The sequence below is a fragment of the Chionomys nivalis genome, chromosome 7, assembly GCF_950005125.1.
Source record: "Chionomys nivalis chromosome 7, mChiNiv1.1, whole genome shotgun sequence".
Classification (NCBI taxonomy): Eukaryota; Metazoa; Chordata; class Mammalia; order Rodentia; family Cricetidae; genus Chionomys; species Chionomys nivalis.
Genome location: NC_080092.1, coordinates 96,879,310 through 96,903,141, shown reverse-complemented (window position 1 = coordinate 96,903,141; position 23,832 = coordinate 96,879,310). Strand labels below are relative to the sequence as shown.

The following is a 23,832-nucleotide window of genomic DNA, read 5'->3' as shown; positions in this document are numbered from 1 at the left end:
AGAGCTGTGATTGCCATGTCTGCAAATAAATAAATAACCTGGGAATGAGGATTAGATAAGCTTACCTCTGGGGTACTGAGCAGATAACCTGACCTTACAGGACAGTTAACTTTGCCTCTTCCTACTGTTGTTAGAAGCCACTTAATACAATTTAAGTAGTTGGGGGGGGCACTGTTGCTAGTTTGCCCCTTAAAACTCGCTGAGCTGGAGCTCAGTCCCAGAGCCATCACATGCTAGCCAAGTGCTCCACCACTAGCCACAGCTGAAATTTGATAGTTTTTCCCGGTGGAAACCATCAAGCTCTCTCCTCCGGTCTTTTGAAATCGTCAGGCTAACTTGAAACCCGAATGTTTCTGTGTCTGAAGAGACACATGCAAATGGCAGTGTCCAAAAAGCCAGAAGAGCGAGCGTGTTTGCCATGTTCCTGTGTTTCCTTCACTAGAGATGAGCTCTGTGACCAGATATGTCCCATGGATATTCTAGAGTGTATGTCTGGATTATTTTTGTGTTTTCGTTCTTGTTTTACGTGGTTTTGTATATCTAGCTGAGCACGACCTTGAACTTCTGGTCCTTCCTCTACCTTCTGAGTGCTGAGATACTTCTACTTCTGAGTGCTGTGTCCTCAGGTCATGACCTCGTGTCATGACCTCATGCCTGGTTTATGTAGTTCTGAGAACTCTACCCATGGAGCCACATTCCTAGCCCTAGCCCCCTCCTATATTCTTTGTGGGTTTGTTTTGTTTAATGCCTTTATTCTTTTTAGGGTCTATATAGCTCTGGCAGTCCTGGAACTCTATGTAGACCATGCTGGGCTCAAACTCTGAGTTCCTCCTGCCTAGGCCTCCTAAGTAGCTGGGATTCTGAGCAGATCTCTTGCCTCTGCTTCATATGCATGACTTTTTTGTGTGACTGCTCTGCACTGTTGGGTTATGCTCTGGATCTGGATAACCCTGAGTCCAGCTCAGACAGTTCTTTTGAGTGGTTCTTTGGTTCCCATCTGCTTTGTGGATTCTGTCCTTCAGACCCATTCAGGCATGTTGCTTCCTTCCTTTCTTCTCTGTAATGTGGCCTTTTTGCCAGTCTGCTGTGATGGGTCCAGTTTAGAGCTGGCTCTGCTGTTTAGGGAGTCCTGGGATCCCTTTTGGGGAGGAGTTTTCTCAGTAGCCTGTGGTGCCACAGACGGGGTGCGGGAATCAGGGCTGTTTGAATTAGAACAGTTTTATGTATGTGTTTGTTTTTTGTTTGTTTGTTTGTTTTGTTTTATTTTTTAACGCTTAAGGAGCCAGACATTGGTGGCACATGCCTTTAATTCCAACACTTGGGAGGCAGAGGCAGGTGGATCGAGGCCAGCTTGGTACACAAGAGCTAGTTCTAGGACAGGCTCCAAAGCAACACAGAGAAACCTTGTCTTGAACCCCCTCCCCCCCAATAAAAAACTTAAGGGCCCAAGTATTTCTATCAATACCCCTGAACTTTTTTCAGCCCTGCCTTTGACATTTTGCCCATCAGACTTGTTGTGTTGGTTTTCTCTCTCTACCTTTACTTGGGTTCTGGGCATCAAGCTCAGGCTGCCAGGCTTGAACTGAAGAACTTTATCCACAGCCCACATCTGTGATAGACTGGCCATTTGTGTGTCTTTGTTGGACATGTGACTGTTTAAGTTTTGTGCTTGTTTTTTGTTTTGTTTTTTGAGACAGAATTTCTTTGTGTAACCTTGGCTGTCCTGGAATTTACTCTGTAGATCAGGCTGGCCTCAAACTCAAAAAGATCTGTCTGCCTCTGCCTCCTCAGTGCTGGGATTAAAGGCATGTACCACTACCTCCAAACTGTTTTTGACTTTTTAAAAGATTATTTTATGTATGAGTATTTGCCTGCATGTATGTCTTGTATATATGCTTTGAATCCCTTGGAACTGGAGTTACAGATGGTTGTAAGCCACTATATAGGTGCTGGGAACTGAACTTGAGACCTCAGTAAGAGCAGCCTGTGTTCTTAACCATTGAGCCATCTCTCCAGCTCCCTCTTCTGTTTGTTTTGGAAGTGGGTTATTTGTTGGCCAACTTGCTAGGACTTGAACCTGGGATCCTATTCGTCCTTGGCGTTTGACCACTTGTGTGCAGGTGTCTTCCATCGTTTTGGCAGGAACCCTGTTCCTACTTATGTACACTGTTAAAGATTTGAGACCCTTAGCAACTGAAAGCATTAAGTCCCAAATCTTCCTAGCAACAGCATTGTAGTTGTAAGTCTCGAGCTGCACGCCGTCCCCGGCTCTTCTTGGACAGTGCAAGCTTCCAGTGTCCTGTCAGTCCAGCTCTAGTGTGCCAGGCCCAGTGCCGGCTTGAAAGGGAAGGATCGTGGGCATGGTCTTGTGACCTCTGAGGTTTTGTGGGTGGTCCTCTCTATGCAGCAGGATGGGCTGTTTGTTGCCTGATGGGCAGTAGCACTTGGGGAACTGCAGTGCTCTCGGGTCATTTGGCACTGGACGGTCATGGAAGAGAGGATCCCGCCTGTGTGCTTTGGGTGAGAGGCCGACTTTCCCCCGTGTGTCTTGGCTGCTAGCTGGCCTTTTTGGAGATGTGTCGCTGGGCAGGCTCTGATATTTCAGAGGACTCTCCTTATTCCCAGGGTGTTTTTTCTCTTTGCCTCCTGCTTGTGGATCAGGATGTTAGCTCTCAGCTGCTCCTTCTGACAAGCCTTTGCTCTGCCCTCAGGAACTGTAACCCTCTGAAACTGGGGGCTGGATTAAACGCTTTTAAAGTTGCCTTAGTCATAAGGTTTTTGTCACAGCAATGGAAAAGTAACTAATATAAAAGACAAACAATTTGGCCAGGATATTGGCCAGAGGTGTTGTGCAAGTTCATGTGCCCGCTGTGGCCAGCCATTGTGGATTGCCTCCCACCCCAGCAGTGCTGGGCTGAGAGGGAGCCGTATATCAAAAAGGTGGCTTTTAGGGACCTGTTAGCTCACCCGTCTTTGCGGTTCTAGTGTAAAGCCACTGTGACCTCTGCGTGATAGCCGAGGTGCTGCTCTGGGCTTGGTCTTTCCCAGCCTGGGAATCCTGGCAGCCACTGGCATGGATGTCAGCCTCCTCCTGTGTGCAGGTTCTTTGTAGACATTGTGTAGACCACCTCCATGAGCTACCCTCATCTGTCCCAGCTTTCCTCTGTAACTTCCTTCCTGGCCACTTTTAAAAAAAAGGATTATCTTATTCTTAATTATGTGTATACATGTGTTTTTCTCTGTGTGTGTGCCCAGAGAGTCCTGAAGAGGGCGTTGGATCCTAAAGCTGGAATTACAGGCAATTGTGAGCCACTCTGTGTGTGTTTTTATATTGAACTCATGTCCTTTGTAATAGTGCATTGTTTTAACCTTAACCAATGGGCCATCTCTCCAGGCCCACACCTTTCCTCTGCCTGCATTTTCTTGCCTACCTTCTTTTTCTCTTCTTCTTTGGCCCTAGTCCTCCAAGGAGCATGACCCTATCCCTCTTTCCTGGGTTCTCCAGTCTCACCAGTGAGACTTCTGCACATATCACCCTATGGGACCCCTATGTTGTATTGAATGTGAGTGTACCTTTCTGTGACACTGGGGCTCTTGGCAGCACTGGGACCTGTCCTGTCTCCAAGGGCTTCCTGCAGTGTGGCACTAGCAGCCCATGGCTTTATCCTCCTGTGCTGGGAGCTTGCTTGAGGATGCCATGGGGAATGGTGCCTATTCATACGGGATTCACACTTGGATGAACGGACAGACAGACACGGAATCAGGGGCTGTAAAGTGCTGTCAGGACAAGAAAAGCCAGGGGCAGGGATGCCGTGGAGAGTGCTTCCAGACAGGACTGTCAGAGAAGCCCTTCTAATGAGGTGGCATCTGAGGCGAGGTGACTATTCGCCACCCTGCACTAGTCCATTCTAGTCTCAGGTGGTTTTTGTTTTGTTGGGTTTTTTGTTTGTTTTTTGTTTCTGCTTTTTCGAGATAGGATTTCTCTGTAGATTTGGAATCTGTCCTGGAACTAGCTATTGTAGCCCAGACTGGCCTCAAGCTCACAGAGATCTGCCTCCTCTGCCTCCCGAGTGCAGGAATTAAAGGCGCGTGCCGCCACCACCCGGTTAGTCTCAGATGTTCTGGGACAGGGCTTTTTGACCCCTTAGACAACCAGTAGTTGATTGAAGGAATGAGCAGTCTGTGAACGAGTGAGTAGTATAGTAAAGAAAGCCAGTCAGCAGGAGTCTAGACTTCCTTATTGAGTAGCTTAGGGGAGGAGATGTGAGCTTGGAGTTCAGGCTTGGAGACTGCCAGGGTAAAGTTAGATGCCTCCTGCACATACACTGTCCATGTGCCTTGTGCTAAGTTGGGCTCTGCATATTACCTGCCTTCCTGCGAGTTCACACTGAGATGGCTTGGGTCGGGTGGGCGTGTGGGAAAGCAAGAGAGGGAATCTGTGGCTTGGGCTTAATATTAGCAAACAGATCTGCAAGCAGGGCCACACCCACCCTTAAAAGACAGACACAAGAGGCCCCTGAGATGCCCTCTCTTCTCTGCCTCTGTGCTGGGGATTTGTGGTCTTTGCTCACGGGGCTATTGCAGACATAGTCACTCTGGTGCTCCTCCTGGTCGCCTTCAGTTTCCAGGCTCATTACACACATGCACACACACCCCACATGTTTCCAAACCCTAGAACCAGCCTATGTAGGGGAGAAGGCAGCCAAGGCATTGACCGCTATGAATTGTAATATAAATATCCTATATACATTGGTGTGTCTTTCTTTAGAGCTTGTTGCGATTGTCACAACCTGTTTTCTATATCTCGATTTTGGCTTTTTATGCTTTCCCAAGCGCTTGCTTCCCTGTGGGAAAGAGCCCCAGCTGGCCGGCCTCGGGTGTGAACAGCAGCCCTGTTCCACAGCTGCTCTGGTAGGTCGAGTCCTGCCTGTTCTCTCTGGGGGAACAAAAGCAAGACCAGTCAGGAAGTAAGACTGTCATAGGATGGTCAGCACCTCAAACTCTTCAATGGAACCTGCCTCTTCCCCCACCCCCAAGCCCCCACAGCCTCAGTTTGAGTCTCTTATGGATTATTTTTACTGTCTCTTCCTACTATATTTGCATTTTTAAAAATAGCAGTGCTGAGTGAATCCTTTCTTGGGCAAGTCTGCCTGGCGAGGCAGGATAATGCACTTTGTAGAGGAGCTATTTATTGATTAGCTGTCTGTTTGCATCTTTGGGGAGCGCGGCCACAGGAAGCCACTGCCCTGACTGAGTGAGGTGAGACTCCGTTGCTCAGGAGAGATGGTGTCTTGACACTGCCTTAAGGTCACATTATACAGGTGGGGAACAAAGCAGGAGGGAACACCCCCAAGAAGATCCCAGGGCTGTCCCAGAGATTGGGGCTAGCAACTTCCCACCAGAGTACGCATGTGGAGATTTCGCCATAGCTTACTCATGACCAGGACTCTACCTCCAAAACTGCACTCTTGCAGGAAGCTGCTCTCCCACTGTCCTCTGCATGCTGGCAGACTCTGATCTTTGCTTCCATGGCAACAGTTGGCTGGGTCCAGTTCTTTCAGGTGTCATCGCTGTCTTTTGCAGCATTTCCTTACCCTTGGAGTCTGGCCCACCTGAGCAGTCTCAAAGCTGGGACATCCTTTTGAGGACTTGGTGCCCGTGCTTCTGTCCCCAGGACTGAACCACGGAAAAGGCTGTCAGAGAATTCTGAGCAGTGACAGTGTTAATTATTTTAAGCCACCATGTTTTCACACCTTGATCTACAGGCCAATCTATTAAAAACAAATGTCCCAGTGGAATGTGATATGCTTACCTGTGATTCAGGAGCCTGAGGCAGGAAGATCATGAGTTCAAGGTTAGCCTGGACTGACACCTGAAAGAAAAAAAGAAACAAAAGAAAAAGAATGGATTCCCAGTCTGTGTGGCACCTCTGAGGCCCTGGGTTCAGTTCCCAGGCCGGGGGTGGGGGTGGGGCGACACGGCAAAGCAATATTCATCCAGTGAAGGATTAGAATGCTATTCTTTTTAATTAATATTTTTAGTATTTTTCCTTCCTTCCTTTTTTTGAGCCTGCCTGCCTTCCTTCCTTTTTTTTTTTTTTTTTTTTTGAGATAGTCTCACTTTGTACCTTAGCTGACTGGGAACTTTGTATATGTACTCTAGCCTGACCTCAAACTCTGTCTCTGCCTCCCAAGTGCTAGGATTAAAGGCACGTGCCACTATGCCTGCCTTCTTTTTTTTTTTTTTTTTTTTTTAAATGTAGTGGGTGGCTTGTCTGCACCATGTGTGTCTAGTATCTGGGGCAGCCAGAAGAAGGTGTTGGATCAGTGGGACTGCAGTTATAGACTGCTGTCAGTAACCATGTGGGTGCTCGGAACTGAGCCCTGGTCCTCTGGAAGAGCAGCCAGTGCTCTTAACCACCAAGCCATCCTAGCCCCAGAGCTCTATTTTTAAAGCACTCTCTGGGGATCGGCAGCCACCCTAAACAACCTCTTCCTCCTGAGAGCCCACTGACTTTTTTTTTTTTTTTTTTTTTTTTTTGGATTTTTCGAGACAGGGTTTCTCCGTAGCTTTTGGTTCCTGTCCTGGAACTAGCTCTTGTAGACCAGGTTGGCCTCGAACTCACAGAGATCCGCCTGCCTCTACCTCCCTAGTGCTGGGATTAAAGGCGTGCGCCACCACCGCCCGGCCCATTGACTATTTTTACTGCTCCATGACCCTGCTGTTACATTGCACAACCCCCTAATTTTAAGGGGACTTTTGTTGGTTTCCTCCAGTTGCCCTTCAAAAGCTGCTCGGTAAAACATGGCCAGCCGTCTGCCGTCTTGTGGTTGCTGAGTGTAAGATGCAGCATCTTAGCCCTCAGGACCTATATCCTGTCAGGTTATGGTGAGCTCATCAGGCCAGAGAGTCCCCTAAAGGTTGTGCACTCGCAGGGAAGGAAGGAAGTTTCATGTGTGATTGTATAGGAAGCATCATCCTTGGCTTTGGTCTTGGTGTTCTTGTCTGTTCTTTACCTGTTCCTACCCTGACCCTGTAATCCTGGGTGTGAGGCTTCCTGCAGCATTCTCTCAGCCCAGCCCTGCATCTCCTGTCTTGAGTAGGGTCAGACCTCTCCCCGAGACGCCCAGCTGTAAAGCCCAACTTGATCCTCTTCCCTCCAGTTAACCTCTGCTGGGCCTGAGATACCACCTGTCTCCTGTCCTGAGGCTTGAGTGTAGCCAAGAGCCCTCTGTAGCGTTGCTGAGGTGTGTTAGCAGTAACCTCTGAGGACGGCTCACATCAGCTCTGGGTGCGTTCTGATGTGCTCTGATTCAGCCTCCAGCCGTAACCCATCACTGGGCTGGGAGTGCCCCAGCTCATGGAAGGGGTGGGTAGAGATTACCATACACTAGGAGGTTATTAATACTACATACACAATTTATTATGGTGTTTCCTCAAGAGTCTCCCCGATACCTAAATCCTCCCAATGTAAGTAATAATGCACTGAAGCCACGCTACAACTGTGTTAATGTCTGCATCTCATTCCATCCTTTGTAATGTTACTTCACATGCATTTGGCTTCTATGGCTGAGCTATTACCTCTTTAGGAGACTGCCTTGGTGCTCTAGTCTCTGAGGGCCACGCTTACGAGGCTTGTCCTTTCAGCCGGCTTGCTTTGGGTTCTGTAGATCACTCATGTGAAGAGCAGAAGCATGGCCTACGGCAAGAGGTGCTCGGCAGGTGGCACTCGTGAACCATGAGCTCTGGAGCTGCAGCTGGAAGAGTGCATCTAGCTTGGTGCTGCCCTGTCCCCAGGGAGTCTTCTGGTTCCCAGGAGGTGCCTTGGCACCCACTTGGGAATGGCAGTGCTGTGCTTTCAGTAAAACCTGGTTCTTGTGTTCTCCCCCTGCTTAGAACTCCACTTTCCCCTTTGCATTTGGCCCCTGTGACTGCCTGTGGTCTTGTCTCACTGTACTGGAGGAACAGATCTCGCTCCCCTGTGCTCTGAGTGCTTTCCGTGGGTGCTTTTGCTCTGCTTCCTGTCCTGAGACACTTGTTGCTGCCGTGGCCTGGAAGAAATGGAGGTGGAAAGATGGGTATCTGAAGTCTTTGGGCTTAGTGATTCACCCAGGCAGTGATGTCACCCCTCAGAAGCCATCTTGGTTAGTTCTGGTGTCTGCACACCAGTTGCTGTCTTTACGCCAACAGGTCCATGGTGATTTCTTTTCATTTTCATGGAAATAGCAAGTGTGGGTGTTTGTAAATTCAGTGTTGTTGTGGATCCTGGGAAGTGGGTTCTTCCACTCAGAGTCTGCTCACTGGACTCAACCTGGCCCTTTACATAGCTGCAGGGGCACAGTCCTTTTAGCTATTCTTTTAACAATGCCCCTCTTTGTTTTCCATTTTTATTTTGGTTTTAGACAGACTCTCTATGTAGCAGCATACCCTTGCCCCCAACTTAATTTTTTAAAAAGATTTGTTTGTTTGTTTATTTATTTATTTATTTATTATGCATACAGGCAAGAACCTCAGATCATTACAGATGGTTGTGAGCCATCATGTGGTGGCTGGGAATTGAACTCAGGACCTCTGGAAGAGCAGCCAGAGCTCATAACCTCTGAGCTATCTCTCCAGCCCCCTTTTCTTTTCTTTCTTTTCTTTTCTTTTTTTTTTTTTAAAAAAAAAAAAAACAGGTTTCTCTGTAGCTTTGGAGCCTGTCCTGGAACTTGCTCTATAAACCAGGCTGGCCTCAAACTCACAGAAATCTGCCTGTCTCTGCCTCCCGAGTGCTGGAATTAAAGGCATATACTACCACACTTGTCCTGCCTTTCTTTTCTTTCCTTCGTCCACTCCCCCAAACCCTTGAGGCCCTCTGGCCAAGCGTGTTTTGGAAGTTAAGTCTTTCATCTGGACATGAGGGGCTGGCTTATTGCTGAGTCCCTGCCAGCTGAGCCACATGGTGGTCAACTGCTCTGAGAAAGTCCTTACTCTGGCACAAGCAGAAATCCCTGACCAGTCAAACGCCCATTCTAGTGTGGAGCTGGGAAGACACTGGAAGAGGGGCCTGGCTCCAGCCAGCAGGAAGCCCTGTTCCGCTTGCATTTACCACTGTAGCTGATGGAGGAATGTTTCAAGGAACGTCAGAACTTTAAGTTTCTGGTGGGGGGGGGGTTGGGTGTTAAGTTTGAACATCCTGGTGCTTGTGAGAGTTTTGTTGCTGGTGAGGGGGGATGTCTTTCCCTCTGCTGGACAGATACTTAGGTGGAATGAGGATTCTTAGAGTTCTTAAGTTTCCCAAACTTTTGACAGTGACTCTTAATAACCAATATATTTTGTGATAAAGGGCATGTGTGTCTTCATTGCATACAACTGGGAAAGCTTTCTCGAGTGAGCACCTGTCCTTTCTGCATGTGTAATGCACCCAGATACTTTCTCTTTTTTCCTGTGCTGGCCATGACCTCCTACTGTTAATCCTACCTCCCACTAATGGTTAGAGTCTGCTATTCTGGGATTTTCAACACTTTCAAAATGTTCACAGAGAATGAACCCTTCAGTCTGGCGTGAGGAACTTTCCAGGCCATGTAGTTAGATGAGGGCTAGGCTGGACTAGCTCCTACAATGAGGCAGGGCAGGGTACTGTGGAGTGAGGCTACAGACAGGCAAAAACAGGAGGTCCTTCAGGGACAACAAAACCAGAGGCACCTTCACCAGGGCCTACAGTCATCAGAGCAAGCAAGGCCCCTCCACACCCTCTGTTGACCACTGTCTTACTCCACTTCGGGGACAGATCGCTAGGAAGGGAGGATGCTGGTCAGGGACTCTACCTTTGGACTACATCCTGGTCCTGATTTCTCTTCATCTGTGTGTCTTGGACACGGACCCAGCTCAGGCTGTTTGGAGGGTGGGGGCTGGCCTACTCACCTCCTTGGCAAGTAGCAATGTTAGTCTGGTGTAGTGTTCCCTTCAGGGATCTGGTTGGAGTTTTGACCAGGTGAATAACTTCAATCTCTGTGTGGCCTAGTTCATTCAGTGGTGGGGAACCTCTCTCTTTGAACACAAATCCAGAATAGGGTCTGCTGTAAACTGTCACTGTCTCTCCACTTCCCAGGGACACTGTTTATCCTGTGTAAGACCTGACTGGTGCTGGGCCTTCCTGCCCCCAGGAAACGCTCCCTCATTGTGGCAGTGACTGTGACAGTAGTGTGGCTGGTGCCTCCTCTTCCTGAGACATACATCAGGGCTAGAGAGATGGCTCCTGCAGAGGACCCAGGTTTGCTCCCAGTGTTGATGTCAGACGGTTTGGGACTGCCTGCAGCTGTAGCTCCAGGGCTCACGTATGTGCACATGTTCACACACAGTGCTCATATGCACACAATTAAAAATAAAAGTTTTAAATAACCCTTCCTGTGGCCTTCTGACAGCTCTGCCTTGTTTGAGGATCCCTGTTAGTTGAAGTTGTCTTTCTTTAGCTTTCTTCTGTTTTCAGCCACTTACTCTTGGAGAATTTTAGTCTTGGTCGACCAAGGTCAGTTTTATGGATGAGCTTCTAGAATGGGAGCAGGACAGCTCATGCTCAGAAGTGCAGCCCAGGGAGGCAGTTCGAGGAGTGGCCTCTACAGCAGATGGGAGCCCAGATCGGGGAGGACAGAGCTGCGCACTCTACAGCAGCCCCTTCTCCCTGGGACAGCTGGCCTCTGCCTTTCCCTCATCGTTTGTGCCCTTGTGTGTGGGTGTGGGCTCACTTGTTCCTGTCTGTGCCTGTGGGGGCTGGAGGTCAGTATCAGGTCCTCCTTTGTCATCCTCCCTCTTATTTGTTATTGTTTTTTTATGGTTGCTTTGCCTGAATGCATACCACTTGTGTGTAGTGCCCTGCCCGGAAGCCAGAGCTGTTGGATTCCCTGAACTGAATTATATACGGCTGTGATCTGCCATGTGGTACTGGGGAGCCCTACGAACTTTTGTTTTTTAGGTAAAATGGGCTGCAGAGATGGCTCAGCCCTAAGAGTGATGGCTTTTTCCAGAGAAGCTGAGTTTGGTTTTTAGTACCCATGTCAGACAGCTCACAACTGCCTTGTAATTCTAGTTCCAAGTGTTTGAACATCCTCTTCTGGTCTCCATGGGCACACATATGCATAGAAACACAGATACATATAAATATTAAAATCTGGGTGATGGTGGTGCACGCCTTTAATCCCAGCACTCTGGAGGCAGAGGCAGTCGAATCTCTGAGTTTGAGGCCAGCCTGGTCTACAGAGTGAGTTCCAGAACAGGCTCCAAAGCTACAGAGAAACCTTGTCTCAAAAAACCAATAACTAACTAACTAAATAAATAAAATTTTAGATTTTTCAATTATATTTAGTCTGTATGGGTGCTTGTGTAATGATGGATGTATGGAGGTCAGAGGACACCTGTGGGAGTCAGTTCTCGGCTGCCTTCTGGCTTCCAATCAGGTTGTCAGACTTGGTGGCAAGTGCCATTATAATTGATTCTCTTCCTTATTTATTTGTGTTTGTTTAGCCATGTTTGTGTATTTGTGGGTGGGGAGCAAATGTACCACGGCACTTCTATGACAGTCAGGGGACACCTTTCAAGCACTGGGTCTCCTGTACCGTGTGGAATATGGGGGTGGTCTCCAGTTGTCAGGGTGACAAGTGCCCGAGCCCAAGCCAGCTCATCAGCGCCCCCGTGTGTTGTTTTTAAGCAGTCTCACGGAATCTGGAGCATTTGCTCTGTCTAGGCCAGGGAGTCTGAGGGTCCACTTCTCTCTCTCTGTCCTTGACCCCTCCCCAGGTTGGGTCACAGACACTGCTGCACCTGAGGATCTTTTTTGTGGGGACTGAGGATCTGAATACAGCAAGCACTTTACCCACTGAGCCATCTCCTCAGCCGAGTATAGTTGTGTTTTGTTTTTTTGTTTGTTTGTTTGTTAGTTTTTGTTTTTCAAGACAGCATTTCTCTGTATAGCAGTCCTGGCCCTTGCCCTTGTGGAACAGACTGGTCTTGAACTCAGAGATCTGCTCGCCTCTGCCTCCCAGAGGGATTAAAGGGATGCGCCACCACTGGCCAGACTATATAGTTTTTATGTCACTTTTTTAAAGGGGGCAGTGGCGGGTCTCCACATGGTGTTAATCCCAGCATGAAAGGCAAAGGCAGATAGCCCTCTGAGTTTGAGGTCAGTCTGGTCAATTCCAGGCTGGCCAAAGCTACTCAATGAGACACTGACTTCAAGGCAGGGTGGGAGGGGTTGGGGGGGGATGAGGCTGAGGTAGTAGAGATGCTCTTTGCCCCACCTTGTTTCCTGGTATCCTGAGCATCCTCAGGGTTTCTGAGCCTGAGTACTGCTGATACCCTGGCCAATGATTCTTGTGGCAGGAGCTGTCTTTGCATCGTAAGATGTACAGCAAACCTTGGCCTTAACGCCTCTGCCATGTGTGACAGCCTGGAATGTTACCAGCCATTTCCAAATGTCCCTGGGGTGAGAAGACAGAGATTCTCCCAGTTGAAAATCACAGAACCGGTTCTTTCCCTTGCCAGCAGGCAGATGGTCCCAGTATGTTACCTTGGCTTAGGACCCATAGGGACTTCTGCCTTGCTAAGGATGGATTTGCTTAGGGCCTGAGTAACCTCCTCTTCCAGCCTCCAGACACTGCCCAACACCTATAAGACTGCTCTTATCTCTGGGAAGCTCACTGTCTTACCCAGGTCTGTGGTCAGATGTCACCTCAGAGTGACCCTATAAACCCCCGTGTTGGATTTTGAATATGACCTGACCTGTGTCTCTGCTCTGCTTCCCTCGCTGCCCTGGAGCTGATACCAGTTAGAGCAGAGGCTGGACGCAGATGCTTGGACAGCATCAGTGTTGTATGGACAGTGGACGCCATAGAACCGGCCTGTCGTCCTCCACAGCGTGGCCCTGAGTCGTTTCCAGAGGAGGCAGTGAGACTGCTGCCCCTTGCCCTCCTCCATTCCGTGTACCCAGAGTAACCCATGTTTATTTCACACCATCCCTGACTCCTCCCACTTCTCTCCTGCTGTTCCAAAATGTCTGTTCACCTCCGCTTTCCAGGAAATGCTAAACATTAGCTGGCCAGTCTCTTGTTGCTGAGCATTTTAGAGGCTATGACAGTTAAAATCGATAGGTTCCCACTCAGCTCTGGTTCTGGTGATCCTGTTGTGATGGCAACATTCAGGGCACTCCTTGGAGGTGGCAGGAACTTGAGTTTTTATTTTACAGCTCTAGTTTTGTGGTAGAATCTCCTTTTCAACTTAAGCAGGTGCCGTGCAGCGCAGTGCAATCTGGTGTCAATCCTGGTGACGTCTGGCACCTGTGACTTCAGTACGTGGCCTTTCAGAACGGGAGGGGAAATCTCTGCTTGAGAATGTGTGGACTCACTGGAAATACGTTGTACTCTGTCCTGTTTCTGCAGTTCTTGGAGGGCTAAGTGTTTTGTGTGGTGGAAAGAAAGGGCGGGAGCAGGACTGCTGGGTCCAGCTCCAGGATCCAGCTTCTGTGAGCTGTGACCTTGAACGAGTAGCTTTTCCCATCTGCTTAACTGTAAAAATGTTGGGGTGGTGGTGATGGTGGTAATGTGTACTTCACGGAGTTGTGGGGCTCCTCAGGGGTGTCCAGGAACCAGCCTGGACCTATAGTGTAGAGCAGAGGAAGCTCTCAGAGCACAGCAGATCCTCGCGTAATGGGAACCTTGAGGGCTTTAAGAAACAGCCTATGCTGGGACAAGGAAGGAAAGGACGGGCATTGGGGTGGAACAGTCTGGTACTGCAGAACACAGGCACGTTTCGGGAGAGACAAGGGAGCGAAGAGGGAAGTCACAAAGGGTGATGGAGAGCCTTTCCTGCCCTCTTGCAGGACTGGCAAGGCCAAGAGAGTGGTACATGATAACCCCATTCTTCCCTCACTTCCTCCCTCCATACTGCCCCGAGTGCTGAAGGGTAATGGCTGGATCAGAAGAGCTGAGGACAGTTTCCAGGTGGAGAGCCACACTCTGAGCCAAGAGGCATGGGGGAGTAACTCTCCTATAGGATCCCTCCTGGTACAGGGTCTCTGCTTCAGCCATAGGACTGAGGTCTCCCCTTCTCCCTGGCAGTGCCTGAACCTCAGAAAGGCCACTAGGAACATGACCTACAGATTCAGCTTGAAGCTCTTCTCAAGGATCCTTTGCCCCTTGAATTTCCCAGATCCAGTTTCTGGTTTTTATGACTTAGGCCCCTAGTTGGTTTTATGACATTTAAGCTAAGAGGGGCGGTTGAGGTAGGGTGAGGCAGCACAAAGTATCTTTACAGTTAAAAAAGGGCACTGGTCTCTCCACATACTCTCACAGCCTTGAAGCAGAACCTTTTGGTACCTCGGCCTGTGTCTCTGGGGGCCAGGGAGTCCGGCAGCAGCTGTGTGTACATGTGCCAGCGGTGCTTTCTTTGTGGCCTCCTAGATCCCGTCCCAGGTACCCAGCGCTGGCTGCTGAGGTGCCATGTGTACGTGTGGACAGCGGCTGATGTTTGTGAGCACAGTCACAGGCTGCTGTTGTCTGGAGCTGTTCCTAGGTCGCTGTCCCGCTTCACAGTGAGGCTCACTGCTTCCATTGGAGTCACAGCTGCCCCGTCTGGAGTTTGCTTTAGTTGTTCTTGCTAAAAGTTCCGTGACCTTGTGCTAGAATCATCCTTTTCAGCATTCCTGACTTGCTCTTCTGGCAGTCACTTTTCACAGCTGAGAGAGGAGAGGCCTTTGCTGGGGGTATGGGTTCCTAGTGTGTGGCTGCCATTTTTGAGTGGGGAGCTGCAGAGCTCTCATCACTTAGAGGTTGCTGAAAGGTGGTGGAGGAGCAGTCGAGACCCAAGAGCAGAGGAGACAAACTAGCCTGGCAGAGAACCAGCTCTCTGCCTGGGCTCTTGGAGTCCATCCGGCAGCGTTACTGGGGGCTCACATGGATCCAGGGCAGACTCTGCGGGGCCACAGATAAGGAACGTACTGCAGCTGGGCAGGCAGGGTACCCAGATTAGAAGAGTGGTGTCCAGTGATAGCTGGTTTCGGGGTGCCAGCCACAGCCCAGTGTCATGCCAGTCCCCCACCTCGTCCTGAACACGGATCACCCAAGGTCAGAGGGCAGGCCCTGGGGGAAGAATTTGACTCATTGGGATGTTTGCTTTTGTAGAATGAGCTTAACCTTAGGTAGAGTGCACGCTGCCTGCAGGTCGGCTGCTTTCATGACAGTCTCTCATCTTCTTTACAGCTGAAGCTAGAGGACCGCTCTGTGGTGCCCCGGGATGTGGTCCGACACATGCGTTCAACTGTGAGTCTCTCGTCCCCATCCCATCCTGAGTCTTCAGCCTGTCTGCTCCCACTCCTGTTTGGAGGAGAGCTGCCTGGTTGGGGGGTGAGGGGCTCTGGGTGGGGTGTGCCGTGGCAGTCTTGCGGGATATTTTTTCCCTTCCCTAGGACAGTCAGTGTGGCACGGTGATAGACGTCAACATTGACTGTGCTGTTAAGCTAATTGGCACCAACTGCATCATCTACCCTGTCAACAGCAAGGACCTCCAGCACATCTGGGTAAGTGGCCTCTTGTCTTGGCTGCTCCTGCCAAGCGTAGTCTTGCTGGGCAGTCAGTAGCTTGTTCGCTGCGGCCAGCCTGCTCATGGCATCCTCAGTGTTGTCCTTGCAAGTGAGCTGTTAGACATGAGGTCAGGGTGTGCTCTTCCCCGGCATCAGTGTAAATCACTGACGAATGTGGTTATTTTGTTTCCTCACCTAACACTGACTTTTGTTTACTGTGTGAGGCTGTTTTGCCTGTGTATGGTCTCTGTGTCATTTACATGTCTGGTATCAGAAAACGGGTTTGAATCCCCTGGAACTGGAGTTACAGATGGTTGTGAGCTGCCGCCATGTGGGTGCTGGGAATGAAACCCAGGTCCTCAGCAAAAGCAGTTACTACTTTTAACTGCTGAGCCATCTCTCTAGCACTTACGACTTCAGCAGATAAGAGAACTTGTCAGTGCTGAGGACCTGTGGTTTTAGTGAATTCAACTCTGTCCTTTGACCTCTGCGAGCACCAGGCACACATGATGGCACACGCATACATTCAGCAGATAAAGATAAGTAACAACAAACAGGTTTCTTTAAAAAAAAAAAAATTATTTATTTATTATGTATACAATATTCTTTCTGCGTGTATGCCTGAAGGCCAGAAGAGGGCACCAGACCTCATTACAGATGGTTGTGAGCCACCATGTGGTTCCTGGGAATTGAACTCAGGACCTTTGGAAAAGCAGGCAATGCTCTTAACCTCTGAGCCATCTCTCCAGCCCCAAACAGGTTTCTTTTTAATAATATATTTTAAAGCCGGGCGGTGATGGCGCACGCCTTTAATCCCAGCACTCGGGAGGCAGAGGCAGGCGGATCTCTGTGAGTTCGAGACCAGCCTGGTCTACAAGAGCTAGTTCCAGGACAGGCTCCAAAACCACAGAGAAACCCTGTCTCGAAAAACCAAAAATAATAATAATATATTTTAAAATGATTTTAGATTTAGCCAAAGTGCTAAGTTCATGTGCCCACTTCTCCAGCGTCTGCAGCTCTTAGCCTCTGCCACTCAGTCCAGGCGTCTGCACAAGCCCTTTGCTTGCTTGCTCGCTCGCTCTAGCCGTTCATCTCCCAAATCGTTAGAAAGAAGGTCACCCAGCACCCTGCTCACTGATTTGATGCTTTCCAGAGATCTGGGTGCAGCCACGAGATAGGGGGTCACCGGTGACCCTTTTCTGCCTAAGCCTCAGACTGCTCAGTCATCCCAGCAGTGTGGGCCCTGAACACATTCAGAGAGACACCTTTGTCATCCTGGACTGTGACCCTCAACTTCAGCAGCCAGGAGAGCCTGCTGCCCTGTCCACCTGTCCTGCACTCGGGTCAAGTTGGTCTGCACAGCCCTCCCCACTGTGTAAAAGCCCCTTCCATTACCCTTAGTGAGTAGTTATATTCCCCAGGTTTCCACAGATAGTTAGCATCCCTGTCAGATAGGCATCTGCAAGCCTTATCCTTAGGCACGTTGCCACCTAAATGGGCCTAAATGTGACTCTTGACGGTCACACATGGTGTGTGATCTGAAGTCATCATTCCTGCGTTTGTGTTGGTTGGCATTCTTCTGTGTGGAAGACCTGTGCCTGCTGCCCGGTTTGTTCCCTTACATTTTTATGTTGTACATAGTACAATTCCCTCATCACATGTTTTGCTTTAACTCTCCCAAACTAGGAAGCTCCTTTGGTCTGTCTGGCTTCTGTTTGCTGAGCACTTTTTCGCAGTGAGAGTGCTAGCTTCGGTGTCCATGGTGAATTGACCTTTTTATTCAAGGCCTTACCTGTCCACAAAGCCCACGTCTCAACCACGCCAACCTCCCAGCTTTGCTTTATCTCCTTTGCCACTGTGGGACACCCCCACCTACTGGGCAGTCCACTCACTGCTGCCCACTCACTGGAAAGGGCCTTGGGATGCAGTGCAAATCAATTGTCTAGAACCTTCTACATTTTAGCACAGTAAAGAAAATCCCAGGCTTTGTGCCCTTGCTCACTGCCTGTATGCTTGGTCCGCAGCCCTTCATGTATGGAGACTACATCGCCTATGACTGCTGGCTGGGGAAGGTCTATGACTTGAAGAATCAGATCATCCTTAAGTTGTCTAATGGTGCCAGGTAGGTATCAGCTTGGGGATGGTTGTTTGCTCCATGGGAGTTTCTCCAGGAGCTCTGAGGTCAGGTGTGGTCCGGGACAGTATGGGTGCTGGCATTCAGCACCTGTATCCCAGGGCTGACTCTGGTCCCTCTCCTGCTACAGCTCAGGTTTTGGGCTATCTGAACTTGGTGAGATGTCTTCATCTCTTTCTGAGGGTCGGTGCTCTGTTCTGCATGTGTTAACAGTGGCAGGTGCTGACGTGGGGTTAGGCTGAGCTGCATAGTTGAAGATAAGTGGTGGGTTGGTGCCTCCATACTAGGCCTGGTGAAAACCAAGCCTCTGTCCTCTGTTTCAGGTGCTCCATGAACACGGAAGATGGTGCCAAACTCTACGACGTCTGCCCGCACGTCAGTGACTCGGTACATAACCCCTTCTCTGTTCCTCCCTGCTTAGGCATGAAAACTGTCCAAGCCCCGGGCAAGGGATTGTGAGGCATGGGGCCAGTGTGCCCTGGAGCACCTGGAGGCCTGGGCCGGGGCAGGAAATAGAGTTGTATTAGTTTTATTTGGGTGGTTGGCTGGGTGAGGGGTAAAGTGGGGAGTGTTTTAAGATTTATTTTATGAGAGAATCAGAAAGAGAATGTGGTTGTATGTGAAGACAGAAGAGGCATCAGATCCCCTGCGATTTGAATTAGAGGTAATTGTGAGCCTTAAGTTTGGTATTGGGAACCGTGACCAGTGCTCTCAACACTCCAGCCCCTTATTTTGTTTTTTGAGACAGTCTATATTTCAGGTGGGCCACTGTGCTGTGGCCCTTCAGTACAGAATCAGTCAGTAGTTAGTCAGCAAGATGTGCCAGCAGAGTAGCACATGGAGGTAGTTTGTACTACGGGTGTGTTTACACAGGTGTGTGTGCACACTGCTCCCTAGAGCTTTGATCCTGACCCCAGCATCACAGTCCGTGAGAGTCTGGTAGACCTAGAACAGTCTGCAGCTGCATTTTGATATGATTCCCGGGCACCCAGTTTGTACCAGGCTTGTAAAATATATTCTTCATAGACCTTGCTGCAGGGAGCCTGAAGGCCATGTTGTGTGGGGTTCCTCCTGCAAGGCAAGCACAGCTCCTGGCCAAGGAGGCTTCCTCAGGTGCATTTTCCTCTGCCCCACCCCTTCAGGGTCTCTTCTTTGATGACTCCTATGGCTTCTACCCAGGCCAAGTGCTTATTGGCCCTGCTAAGATCTTCTCCAGTGTCCAGTGGCTCTCAGGGGTCAAGCCTGTACTCAGCACCAAGAGCAAGTTCCGTGTGGTGGTGGAGGAGGTAAGGGCATAACCGGTAGGGCGAGGGCCGAGTTGTAGGCCCTGGGGGTAAGCTATTTACCTGCTCCCAGGACCCAAACCCTGGTGACCTGAAAGGGGTTTGGGCATGGGGCAGCCCAGGCTCTAGTTGTGGGATAGCTGATTGGCAGAACCCCCTTCCCTTGCTCTGCTCAGGGAGAGTGGAGGGATCATGACTCCTAATGCGTGGGTGGCCACAGTATTTGTGAATGTGGTGCTGCGGGCCTTGAAAATCCACCCCTGACTACACCCCGTCCCACTCAACTGCCCCAGGTTCAGGTTGTGGAGTTGAAGGTCACATGGATCACCAAGAGTTTCTGCCCTGGGGGCACGGACAGCGTTAGCCCCCCACCTTCTGTCATCACTCAGGAAAACCTAGGCAGGTAAGCATGCCCCTACCCCCCAAATCCCAGGAACTCACCCGGGCATGTCTTGGTGGGGCCATAAATGCATGAGAGGGCCAAGCCTCCCCGCCCCCCCGACCTCTCAGAAGTCCATCCAAGCTCCCCATTTTTTTCTCTTTAGGGTGAAGCGTCTCGGATGCTTTGACCATGCTCAGCGGCAGCTTGGGGAACGCTGTCTATATGTCTTCCCAGCCAAGGTAGAGCCGGCCAAGATTGCCTGGGAATGTCCAGAAAAAAACTGCGCCCAGGGGGAGGGCTCTATGGCCAAGAAGGTATGTCCTTGAGGCGGGTGGGTGTGGGCACTCATGGAACTGGCCGTGAGCCATTTCCACAGCCAGCAAGGTGGGTCTGGGCTCTAGGCCTTGGGACAGCCATGAGGACCCTTGCTGGCCACTTAGGTGTTTATAGCTCTATCCCCCAAGACAGAAATACCTGGGGCCAGGGTGGGCCCCTGCCTGCCTTACTCCACAACCCTCTCGCCTTGGCTCTGCTCTTGTAGGTGAAGCGCCTGTTGAAGAAGCAGGTCGTGAGGATCATGTCCTGCCCCCCAGATACCCAGTGTCCTAGGGACCACTCCATGGAGGACCCAGACAAGAAAGGGGAAGCCAGAACAAAGAGCGAAGTGGGGTCTCCTAGCCCTGAGGAGCAACCTGATGGATCCAGCAGCCCAGTGGAGATGCAGGACGAGGGGGGAGAAGAGCCTCAGGAGCCGAGCGAGCCGCTACCCCCCTTCCTGTTGAAAGAGGGTGGAGACGATGGACTGCACTCCGCAGAGCAGGATGCAGACGACGAGGCTGCTGACGATACGGATGACACCAGCTCAGTGACCTCCTCCGCCAGCTCCACTACCTCCTCCCAGAGTGGCAGTGGCGCCAGTCGTAAGAAGAGTATCCCCTTGTCCATCAAAAACCTGAAGCGGAAACACAAGAGGAAGAAGAATAAGATTACCCGGGACTTCAAGCCTGGAGACAGGTAAATTCCAAGTGTTCGTCCCCTGCAGTGCCCAGCCAGGGCCCGGGAAAGAGGAGCTCATGGGTCTCCCATCCCCAGGGCTGGTGCCTAGGGTAGGCCTTGGTAGACTGCTGAAGTGTAGTGTAGTGGCTTCCTGGAACCACATTTGCCTGAGTTCCCCAGAGAATGTGTCATGCTTGGGGCACAGGTAAGCTTTAGACACACTGGACACTCTCACCCTGCCCACTTGAGACTCAGGTAGGCCTGGAAGTCATGGAAGGTCAGCTCCTCTCTCCAAGAAGCACATCTGTAGTGCCTGGCTCATGGGCCTGTATTGGCAGGGTGGCCGTGGAGGTTGTGACCACGATGACCTCAGCTGATGTGATGTGGCAGGATGGCTCTGTGGAGTGCAACATCCGCTCCAACGACCTCTTCCCGGTGCACCACCTGGACAACAATGAATTCTGCCCTGGAGACTTCGTGGTGGACAAGCGAGGTATTGCTGAGCCTCAGGGTGGTCAGTGGACATGGTCAGGGGTCAGTGGAGATGGGACTTGGGCTCGAGGAGTACTTTTTGAAGGTCTCTTTAGCAGGCCAGGGGAAGCCTGTGTGGTTGCGGGCAGGCCCCCCAGGGCTTCTCAGGTAGTCACGTCCCTTCTGGTTTTCCTAGTCCAGAGCTGCCCAGACCCTGCTGTCTACGGTGTGGTGCAATCCGGGGACCATGTTGGCCGTACCTGCATGGTGAAATGGTTCAAGCTGCGGCCTACTGGGGATGACGTGGAGGTGAGCTTGCTGACCTGCTTCTTTTCGGGGGGCTCCAGGGAAAGGGGTGAGGCCCTGGCTCATGCCAGCTTGGTTTATGCTACAGCTCATTGGAGAAGAGGAGGATGTGAGTGTCTATGACATTGCTGACCACCCTGACTTTCGCTTCCGCACAACTGACATTGTCATCCGCATTGGTAACACTGAGGACGGGGCTCCGCACAAGGAGGATGAGGTAGGTGTGCCCTCCTCCAGGTTCATGTGCTGGGCAGTGCCTGTGCTTCCTGACGCTGCCACCAGCTGGCTTCAGGAAGTCTTACAGCTCAGTGTCTCAGGATGGCCAGCATGGCCTGCATTAGAGACAGGCAGCCCAGGCATCTGCTGGACTCGGGCCTCTTAGACCCTGCCAGTCGTTCCCTAGAGGGGTTACACTCTGTTGCAGCTGTGAGTAGCACAGTCAACTGCAGCAAAGTCTACGCAGGTTTGGAAATGGGACTTGAGACAGACCTTGAGCAGAGAGGGGGAGGGATATTGGGAGAGGGCAAGACAGATTCTAGACAGAGGGGCAGAAACAAACCCTGAAGTCAGGATACCCATGCTGGGAAGAGTGAGTGCCAAGCCAGGGAGGTAAGAGCAGTGCCTGGGGGAGAGACCTGGTGTAGTCTCGGAAAGGCCACTTGGTACCTGCCGCCCGGCCAGAGAGTGGGTGCCATGGATGGGGAACCTGAGGCTTCACAGCTTACCACTCAGTTGACTGTCCCCTTTGCCCTTCAGCCATCAGTGGGCCAAGTGGCCCGAGTAGACGTCAGTAGCAAGGTGGAAGTGGTGTGGGCTGACAACTCAAAAACCATCATCCTGCCCCAGGTAAGACTAGCGAGAGCCTCCCTGGGTGCTCGCTGCCCCTGAAGGTGGCTCTCTAGTCCTCGCACATTAGCTCCAAGGATTGGATCCCAGAGGTGTGAGGTTCCCAAACTTCTAGATTGCTCTAGAGTCTCCACACTGTGTTGAGCCATGTGGGGTCTTTCCTGCCACTGTTTCTAGGAGAACTGTTGACAGATACAGAAGGGCAAGAAAAAGCTGGCCTCAGTCCAGTTGTCCCGAGCTGGTCCCCTTTCCCTCGCCCATATTTAGCTGACCCCATAGGCCAACTCTCCTTTCCTGGTGCGCACAAGAGGGTTGGGCCAAGGGAGGCAGAGAATGGCTTGTCCCTTACCTTGGCAGCCATTCTAAGGGAGAGAGCAGGGCACAGTGTGACCAACTCTAGCGCACCTGCTTCACCTGCCAGTCAGGCAACCCACTAGCTCTTGAGTCCTGGAGGTGGGCTGGCTTTGCTGAGGCTTCCCCTTGTGCCCCTCACTGCACAGAGCCTGAGAGACGGTGGCACATGCATTAACTGGACTGTGTGTAAAGCTTGGGCTGGAAGGTGGGCAAAGGGCAGAGAACTGGAATCTTGTAGCATGGACAGGGCTTCAGATACAAAGTTGAGAACAGAGAGGGGGAGGGACCGGAGTTGTGTCTGAATGGTTGTCTTCTGCCCCAGCACTTATACAACATCGAGTCCGAGATCGAGGAGTCTGACTACGATTCGGTAGAAGGCAGCACCAGTGGGGCATCTTCGGATGAGTGGGAAGACGACAGCGACAGCTGGGAGACGGACAATGGGCTGGTAGATGACGAGCACCCCAAGATAGAAGACCTCGCCATCCTCCCCACAGAGCAGCCGGCAGCCCCTGAGGAGGACAAGGGGGTGGTGATCAGTGAAGAGGCAGCCACAGCTGCCATCCAGGGAGCCGTGGCCATGGCTGCCCCCGTGGCAGGGCTGATGGAGAAAGCTGGCAAGGATGGGCCTCCCAAGAGTTTCCGGGAGCTGAAAGAAGCCATCAAGATCCTGGAGAGTCTCAAGAACATGACCGTGGAGCAGCTTCTCACAGGGTCCCCCACCTCACCCACGGTGGAGCCAGAGAAGCCGACCCGGGAGAAGAAGTTTCTGGACGACATCAAGAAGCTACAGGAGAACCTCAAGAAGACCCTAGACAACGTGGCCATCGCTGAGGAGGAGAAGATGGAGGCGGTGCCCGACACAGAACGCAAGGAAGATAAAACAGAGGCACAGTCACCAGTGAAGGCCGAGTGGCCCAGTGAGACTCCTGTGCTCTGTCAACAGTGTGGTGGCAAACCTGGTGTCACCTTTACCAGTGCCAAGGGCGAAGTGTTTTCTGTGCTGGAGTTTGCACCCTGTGAGTCCATGTGAATGGCTGTTGTCCTTCCTCATCCTTCCCAGTTTTCCTATTTCTGCACCCGGAGGCCCTACCCCTGCCCTAAGGGATAGCACCTGGGTTCCCTCACCATCCAGAGTCTCCCAAGCAGCAGCTGTCCAAGACATACTCCAGGGCAGTGTGGGTTTGTCTGGAGCTGATGGGCTTCAGGTCAGGGCCTGACTGTTGTCTCTCCTTGCAGCAAATCACTCTTTCAAGAAGATTGAGTTCCAGCCTCCAGAAGCCAAGAAGTTCTTCAGCACAGTGCGAAAGGAGATGGCTCTGCTGGCCACCTCACTGCCCGATGGCATCATGGTCAAGACATTCGAGGACAGAATGGCAAGTGGGCTGCTGGGAACTTGGGGAGGCCAGACAGGTACCATTGGGCACTAAGGTGTAGCATCATGACCTTGCCATGTTTCCAGGGGTGGTGGCTCAGTCACCCGAGGTCCCAGAATGGAGTCCTGCAGCCACAT

At 51.1% G+C, this 23,832-nt stretch overlaps 1 protein-coding gene across 2 annotated transcripts in view; it reads left to right on the top strand.

The window, feature by feature from the left end:
- The window catches only part of Ube2o (ubiquitin conjugating enzyme E2 O), a 42,876-nt gene that overhangs the window by 15,307 nt on the left and 3,737 nt on the right, over positions 1–23,832 (top strand). The window contains exons 2-15 of one of the 2 annotated variants that reach the window (XM_057775111.1): positions 15,228–15,287; positions 15,434–15,544; positions 17,572–17,669; positions 18,005–18,068; positions 18,824–18,967; positions 19,258–19,367; positions 19,510–19,585; positions 19,888–20,360; positions 20,681–20,835; positions 21,010–21,122; positions 21,208–21,336; positions 21,876–21,965; positions 22,642–23,338; positions 23,559–23,695. In XM_057775111.1, the coding sequence (XP_057631094.1) occupies positions 15,228–15,287; positions 15,434–15,544; positions 17,572–17,669; positions 18,005–18,068; positions 18,824–18,967; positions 19,258–19,367; positions 19,510–19,585; positions 19,888–20,360; positions 20,681–20,835; positions 21,010–21,122; positions 21,208–21,336; positions 21,876–21,965; positions 22,642–23,338; positions 23,559–23,695 (2,457 nt within the window). Of the gene's footprint in view, positions 1–15,227; positions 15,288–15,433; positions 15,545–17,571; positions 17,670–18,004; positions 18,069–18,823; positions 18,968–19,257; positions 19,368–19,509; positions 19,661–19,887; positions 20,361–20,680; positions 20,836–21,009; positions 21,123–21,207; positions 21,337–21,875; positions 21,966–22,641; positions 23,339–23,558; positions 23,696–23,832 lie in introns of both variants that reach the window. The other variant, XM_057775110.1, reaches the window with a different exon arrangement.